Here is an 8,108-nt window from a genome sequence, read left to right as displayed (position 1 = left end):
ACAAGAGCCTCACAGGCCCCTGGAGGGGCAGCCCCGGGGTTGGAACCCCAGCTCCCGTCTCCTAGGAAGCTGGCTGGCCTCGGGCAGGGACACCAGCTCTCTGAGCCTTGATTTCCACATCTGTTAATGGGGAAGTAGTAACATCTCCCGGGGTTGTTGCTGTGGAATGTCAGGCGCATACCGCGTCAGCTGCCCCCTGTTTTATCCATCAATCGGCCGGCAGATCGTGAGAACACTTGGGACAATTTTAACTCCCACGCACTAAGGCCCGGGTGCCTCAATCTGTTAGATCTCCAAAGCACGCGCATTTATAAAGCGCGGCCGCACCATAACAGAAGGTGAGCCCATCACGGCGGGCTCCGGGCCACCTGCAGCCTGGCCCAGGGTCCCCCCCCCCCCCTGCCCTGCTGTTTCTGAAGCCAGCAGCCCCTTAACGGAAAGGCCAGGTGGCTTCGGTTCCGAAGGGCGGCCCGACCACACCCTCACCTCAGCTGCACCCCACGCTCCAGGACCTCCAGTATATTTAGCTCCGAGGCACCTGAAAGCTTTTTCCGCCAGCACAGGCTCATCTTTGAGCAAACTCAGCCCAGATGCAGCCAGCACGCACCCTGACCTCGCCAGTCATCGGCGGTTTCTCTCCCCACTATTTCCTGTTGTGCACCCGTGGGGCTGCGGTGGGTGGGGGGCTTGGCCGCACATGGCCAGCACCCAGCAAGCCCCTTCTCTCTCCGCAGGCCTGCGGACGCGCCGCCATGGGGCTTAAGCTGTCCTGCCTGAAAGGTAAGGGGGGCGGCTCCCCCACCAGCTCTTCTGGGGCCCAGGGAGGTAGGGGCGGTGCGGGAATGAGGCAGGAGAGAGCAGGAGGCACACCCCGGAGAGGGAGGGGGCACCGCCAGTCAAGGCAGCATCTGTACACAGCAGGTGCCTTATATATGCGGGCTGTGACTCTCAGCACTCCTCCTTCCCTGCCACTGGCAGGAGAGGGACGTGGCCACGGTGCCCTTGGGCCTTGGCTTCTCCCTCAGGGGGACTAATCCCAACCGCGGAGAGTAAGGGAGGAAGAGCCGGGCACACACGGCGTTTTTGCTCTGTACCCCGCGGGCCTGGTGTCACCGGCATAGGGGGTTCGGCCTGCCGGGGCCCGGGGAAGGTCCTAGAAGGACACAGCGTCACGGTGGCACGTGGTAGGTGTTGGCAGAGGCAGTGCAGACATCTGTCCTGTGCCCTAGCCCCTGATGTCCAGCCATGGTCCACAGGGAGACCTCTCCCCTTGAAGCCCGTTATTCAGTGACAGACGCCTCCCAGCCTGAAACCTGGGGGGTCGTTCTGATGGCCCCTCCCTCGCCCATGTGGGTGGCATGCCCCGCAGAGCTGACTCACCTCCTGGATGTTTTGGGGGTGTCCCTGGCCCCATCCCTTCGCCGCAGGAAGTCAGGGGTGTGGGAAGGCCCGGGCCAGGCAGAAGGACCACCTCCAGTCCCCCTGCCGGGATGGGTGAGCTCAGGAGTGCATCTGATGGGCCCCGCTTAGGGTATGGCCCCCGCCCCTTGCCCCGGGGGTGGGGCATCTTGATGGACAGTTTCTCTAAGACGCGGAGCAGGTGCGCGGCAGTGGTTCCCCTGGACACCCACAGGGTGTCGTTTGCAAAGTGGGGACGGGGATGCTGGAGAGGCGGAAGCAGCCCACCTCCCTCCAGGGCCCGGCCCCTCTGAGGCCGCAGGCTGAGCCCACGCAGGAGTGGGGGGGGGGGGGCCCCCCCCCCCCCCCCCCCCGGGGGGGGGCGGGCCCCCCGCCGCCCCCCCCCCTGGGGGGGAGGGCCAGCCGTCGCATCCAGACCCCGCCCTTGGAGCTCAAGGACCCTCATCCTTCAGGCTTCGCTGCGGGCCTCCCCGGCGCGGGGCACAGAGGAGGCATTCGGCGCCAGCTTACCGTTTTGGGTTTTAATCGTGGCGAAATGTACGTAACATAAAGTTCGCTCTCTTAACCATGTGCAAGCCGACGGTGAGGGCCGTGACATCAAGCGCGCTCACGCTGTGTGCTGCCGAACCCGCCCCCGCTTTGCGGACCGGAACTGTGCCCCCGCCCGCTGCACACCCTCCCTCCCTCCCTGCCCCCTCTCCCAGCCCCGCCTCCGGCCGCCCTTCCTTCTGTCTTTGTGAAAGCGCTTACCCCGGGCACCCGCACACCTCATCTGAGTGGGTGGTACAGTATCGGTCCTCTTGTGACTGGCCTACTTGACTCAGCACGATGTGCTCAGGGCATGATGAGCATGATGTGCTCAGGCCCTCCTCTTTCAGGCGGAGTGAGAGTGCCTCGTGTGCAGAGGCCACGTTTGGGGTATCCACTCGGCCCCCCACGGTCCCGGGCTTTGGGTTGCTGCCCCAGCACATCTCTGACAAGTAAACCGAGGCCTTGGAGGAACCTCTGGGGCCCAAGCAGGGGAGGACGCCCCGGGCGCTGGGGACCACACCGCCGCCCTCTCTCCCCTCCCCGGAGGGAAAGCCCCGGCAGGGCAGCAGGCCTAATGCTCCTGGCGCTGGGAGCCTTTCAAAGGGCCACCTCCAGCCTGGCCCCCGAGGAGCCACCTGCCAGGGCAGGGGCAGTGCCGTCGAGGGAGGTCTGCTCGCGTATTTTTCACTGTAGCTCTTAGGGGCGAGGCCTGCCACCAGCCACACCAGCCTCTCACAGCCGTGATCCCTGGAGGTGGCAGGCCACTTGAGAGGGACAGGCAGCGGGGCGGGGGAAGCTGGGCACAGGACCTGCTCTCTGTGCTTCACCAACGCCACCCAGGCTCTGCGGAGCCTGAGTTTGACTCTTGCCGCCAGGGACGTGCACAGCGCACGCAGTCGTCCACCTTACCTTCTTTGCCCTCGCCGCCCGCAGAGGCGTGCCGTCACCCGGCTGTGCGGCCGAGACCCGTATGTGTTTAGTGTGGGCCCTGCGCGTCCTTCCACACTCTGATGCCTGTGTCGCCTTCCGCCAACAGTTGGCCTTGGGTCATTTCCAGCTTGTTGCGTTTGTAAATAGTGCTGTTTTGGTCCTCTTTCATTTCCGATTTTGTTACCTGTTATTTCCTTTTTTTGTTGTTAATTTATTTTTGAGAGCGGGAGAAAGGGCACAGCTGGGGAGGGGCGGAGAGAGAGGGAGAGCGAGCGAGAATCCCGAGCTGGCCACGCACTGTGAGTGCAGAGTCTGACAATGGGACTCGGACCCACGAACCGTGAGCTCGTGACCTGAGCCGAAGTCGAACGCTTCACCGACCAGGCCACCACGCCGCCCCTAAACTTATTACTTCTTTGGGATAAACTCCAGAAATCCGAGTGACCCAGTCACATAGTTAGGATCGATGGTGAATTCTTGATCAGAACTTGATGAGAAGTCCAAAACCAGGGTGCCCGCGGGGTCGCCACAGGGCCTCCGGAGGCTCCAGGGGAAGGTCCTCCCTGCCTGCCTCTGTCCCCACACGGCCTCCTCCCTGTCTGTGTCCTTCCTCTTATGGAGACACCTGTCCTTGCACTTAGAGCCAGCCTTAAATCCAGGATGATCTCATCACAACGTTCTTAACTAATCACAGCTGCAAAGACCTTGTTTCCAAATAAGGTCGCGTTCCAGGTGGATGTGGATATGGGGGGACACCCATCACCCCACTGCGAGTCACTTCGCCCCTGAGCCCCTTGCGCGAGGGGTGGGAGCGTGCCCTTCTGGTCTGATGGCAGAGACCCCGCCCGAGGCAGGAGCTGGTGAGGGTGTGGTGTGGGAAAGAAACACATCCTGGTTTCCGGTCCCCAAGGCAAGTGGGCACAGAGGACCCCTGGGAGTAGAGTCCTGCTGCCCGAGGGCCTGGCGGGAGCAGCCGCGGCGACTGGGGGTGCTCCACTGTCCAAAGAGCTCCTCCCTCGTGCCCTCTCATCCAAGGTCAGGCACTTGGCCGGCCTCCCCATGAGCCAGGAGCTGCTCCTGGAATGAGTTCCCCGGATTTGCTTTTTAATCCTCACTACAGCTGGGCAGTGTAGGTAACTTCGCAGATGGGGAGACCGAGGCACAGGCCCCGGGTCACATGGCCGGGCAGGAGGGGCGGGCTCAGCAGGCGGCAGGGAGGGGTGAGTGGTTTCCCCGTGCCTGAGCGTGGGGTGGCGCTGCCCGGGAGACAGCGCGGTAGGGCTGTGTGGTTCTCGGTGGGGTCCCCAGACCTGCAGCCTCAGCGTCATCTGGGAACCGGTCGGACGTGTGAGACCCTCCCAGACGACTGAGTCAGAAACTCGGGGTGGGGCGGGCTGTTAACAAACCCTCTGGGGGATTCCGGTGCCTGCTCAAGTTGGGGAAACACTGGTGACGGGGCTGTGGGGTTAGAGAGAGCTGAGTTCGGATCCCAGGTGTGCCCTGACTAAGTGCAGCTTTGTGAAAATCCCTTCCTATATGAGAGCCTCAGCTTCCCCATCTGTGAAGTGGAATGATGAGTGAGGACATCCCCTGGGCCAGGTTTTGAGAGTTATCTTAGATAGGCACTGAAGATGTTACCCAGCAGACAGGGCTCCCGGGCCGGGCTGGTCCCAGCCCACTGTCCTTCTGGGGCCACCTGGGGCCAGGTGGGGCTGGGAGGAAAGGGGACCAGGAGATGGAGACTGCGTCCAGAGTTGGTGGCTTGGTCAAGTGTCTTAACGACTGTGTTTTAGAACAGTTTTAGATTTACAGGAAGTACAGTTTCAAATTTACAGTTTCGCCGAGAGTTAGCACACTGGCCCCTTCATCCGGGTCAGCAGATCAGTCCCAACAGGTCAGTATAGGTGGAGTCCATGCTTTGTTTGGGTTTTCCTCCACTTGGCCTCAAGCCCCTTCACTGTCCCGTGAGCCCACCTTGCAATGACTTGTCACATCTCCTCAGTTTCCCCTGGTCGTGAGGGTTTCTCAGAAGCTCCTGTCTTCGTGACCTTGACCATCTTGAGGAGGACCGGCTGGCTGTTGGGGAGGACGGCCCACTGTTGGGATCTGGCCGATGTTGGGGTTTTTAGTCTCTTCTGAGCAGGTGACAATGGTGATGGTGGGGACAAGGGACACGGGCATGCCCTCCCCGGCGCCCCCGACCGCCCAGGGCATTTCTCCCTTGCAGGGGAATTGAGCAGGGGCTCAGAGCCTCTCCCCCACTCGGCCTGTAACCCAGGCATGGGGTGGTTGGGGCTGGCAGTCAGGATGCCCATTCTTCCGATTGGTGTCGAGAGGCCCAGCACTCACTGCGGGTCCCGGCGCAGATGAGAGTCACTCCGCGGCCCCGCCTAGGGCAGACGGTTGGTTCCAGCCGCCCGATGCTGCCGGTGGGGTCCGTCTGGGGACCGTTCATTGCACAAACATTGATTTCATCCCTACTGTGCGCTGTCAGGGCTGGATACAGGGCTTCAGACAGGAGCAAGGCCGCTGTGCAGCTGGGAGAGAGGGGAAAGGGGGAGAGAGAGAGAGAGAGAGAGCGAGCCTGGCAGCAAGCAAGCCTGCGAGAGCTGGTCTGGAAGAGAGTAGGGAAGGAGAGTGGAGAGCAGCAGGTGCTCAGGGAGAGAAGCAGCCAGGTGGGAGGGGAGGAGGGCAGAACTTGGGCTTTACTCCAGTGGGGGCTGGGAGCTCCATGAACAGGGGGTTGTAAAGGCCTCCATTCAGCCGGTACATTTTGAGCAGTTTTCAGAACGAGTTAGGGGCTTCATACCTTTGAAAGGAAGGCGACAGGTGGGGCTCGCATGGAGGCAGAAGATGGCCAAGGTCAGTGTCTCCGTTTACCGAGTGTTAGTGTTCCCGTCTGTACAGTGGGCTGCGGCTTCCCGCCCATGGGGATCCTGGGGGGGGGGGCCCTAACCTCGCCACCTACCCCTGCACCCCTCTTCCCATGGGGGACAGAGCCCAGACCAGCACTGTTCTGGCACGACCTTCTATCTGTGGTTGAGTGTCTGCTACATGCCAGGCACTGCACCAGACCCCAGGGAAGGGCAGTGAGCAGCTCAAAGTCCCTGCCCCCACATAGGAGAGGCAGAAAGGAGTGTGTGAGCATGAGACCCAGATGGGTAGATTTTGCAGTGACGGCAGTAAAGGGAGGTAAAGTGGGGACGAGGCGGCTGAGGGCCTCTTGCCGTGCGTACGTCAGAGCCAGCCATGCAGAGGCAGTGTTCCAGGCAGACGGAGCAGCAGGTGCAAAGGCCCTGAGACAGGAACATGTTGGGTGAGCTGATGAGCACTGAAGAAGGGCGTGTGGCAGGAATGAGGGGCCAAGCAGGAGGAGGTGAGGTCACGGGGACAGGCAGGGCCATGACAGCTGAGCCGTGGGACCCAGAATGTCTTTTATTAGTCACAGGAAGCACGGGAATCGGTGCAGACCAGGGGTCGAAGCATCCCCTGCCCTTCAGAATCACATGGATGGCTTTCAAAATGGTGCAGCCCTGGCCCGTTCCCAGGGGGGTTAGGACTCAGCTGGGGTGTGGGCCCTGGGCACCAGTGTGTTTACGAAGCCTTCCAGCTGATTCGCCTGTGCAGCCCAGGGTGAGAACCACCGTTCGGATCCAGTGTCCTTGCTTTCAGGTGGAGCTTGGGCTGGGGACTGGCTGTCCAAGCGACAAGGTTAGCTTGGCTGGAAGCCCAGAAGGTAGGGGCTCGGAGGGCGGGGAGACCCCCACCCACTCAGAGGAGGGGTGGGTAATCAGAGCCGGTCTTAAATGCTGAAGCAGATGGCACTTCATCTGGCCGTGCCCTGTCCCCGCAGGAGAGCCCGCAGCCCTCCAGGCTCATGGCCAGGATCTAGCCCCGTGTCCTGCTCAGGCTGACCCCACCTGCACCCTGCTGTCCTAGGGAGGAAGGGAGGGGTTGCCTGGAGGGTCACAGTCAGGTTGACCGGCCTGGGGCGCCCTGAGGGACCCATACCTAAGGTTGGCCATAGAAGCCGGTGGCCCAAGGGCAGGCTTGGGCTTCTGAGCACCAGCTACACCTCCACAGTCCCACCTGCTTGGACGCAGCTCCCCGGCTCTGTACCTGAGATGGCCCCACACAACTGTCCTAGATCAAGGGGGACGGGCCTTTTACCTGCCCATCTACTGGACAAGGTGGAGGGCTACGCCGGGAGGGGCATGACCTTGGGCAGAGCCGAGATGAGGGGAGTATGGGTGTGCCTGGCCCTGGGCGCCTCGATCGCCACACCTCGGCCCCTCCCAGCTTGACGGAGGGCAGGCCCTAGGGGCCCATCAGCAGGCAGCACTCCAGGTGGCTGGGGACTAGCCTGGTCCTGGGGGACAGGGCTGAGCCACAAAGGGACGGGCCCTGAGGACACCTGTCCTTGAAGTCATAGCCACCCCCACAGCCAGCCTCAGCTCCTGGCGGCCCACCCTGGCGTCCTGGCCATGGGCCTTCCACGTGTGGGTCAGAAGTGTGGGCCATGCAGGCGAGACCACGAAAGTGTGAAAAAGGACCGGCCACTCTTTCTGAGCAGCTGGAGAACCACACGCACGGTTCAGTGAAAGGAACAAGGGGGGGGGGGGCGCCTAAATCCACCACTCGGTGGGAAAAAGGAAAAGAATTTGCATGTGCAGACAGAATGTTCTGGAAGGAAGGGGACTCACAAAGCAGTCACCACGGCTGTCTCAAAGTGAAGAAGCCCTGAAGAACAGGGTGCCTGGGGGGTCAGCTGAGAGCAGAACCTGGCGGGCTGGACTCCAGCTGCCAATGCTGCTGGCCCGGGAGGGGGACCAGCCAGACCCGGTGTCCCCACCCCAGGACTCTGTGGGGTTCCCTGTCGGCTTCCCTGGGCCCGGTGACCACAATGCCCACCTTCCTCCTTCCTACCACCTAAGTCTATGTTAGCCTTCCTTAGAAAGTGTTTCCTCTTTTTTATCACTTTATTTTCTGAATATATAAAGTACCTCCATGGTACAGAATGTAAAATGTACCAAAAAATATGTTGGAAAGGGGCGCCTGGGTGGCTCAGTTGGCTAAGCATCTGACTCTTGGTTTTGGCTCAGATCTCACAGTTCATGATCTCACGGTTCATGGATTCGAGCCCGGAGTTGGGCTCTGTGCTCACAGTGCAGAGCCTTCTCAGGATTCTCTCTCTCTCTCTCTCTCTCTCTCTCTCTCTCTCTCTCTCT

At 61.5% G+C, this 8,108-nt stretch overlaps 1 protein-coding gene across 1 annotated transcript in view; it reads left to right on the top strand.

Moving 5' to 3' along the window:
* Positions 1–737: 737 nt before the first annotated feature.
* CUNH16orf74 (chromosome unknown C16orf74 homolog) overlaps positions 738–8,108 on the top strand; it is a 20,534-nt gene continuing 13,163 nt past the window's right edge. Inside the window, exons 1-2 of the mRNA XM_040443265.1 lie at positions 738–780; positions 1,872–1,956. Of these exons, the coding sequence (XP_040299199.1) occupies positions 753–780; positions 1,872–1,956 (113 nt within the window). The 5' untranslated portion in view covers positions 738–752. The remainder of the gene's footprint in view (positions 781–1,871; positions 1,957–8,108) is intronic.

Source organism: Herpailurus yagouaroundi, unplaced genomic scaffold (genome assembly GCF_014898765.1).
Source record: "Herpailurus yagouaroundi ecotype Mexico unplaced genomic scaffold, PumYag 190, whole genome shotgun sequence".
Lineage (NCBI taxonomy): Eukaryota > Metazoa > Chordata > Mammalia > Carnivora > Felidae > Herpailurus > Herpailurus yagouaroundi.
Note: the sequence above shows the minus strand (reverse complement) of the source record. Positions and strands in the feature narration are given on the sequence as shown.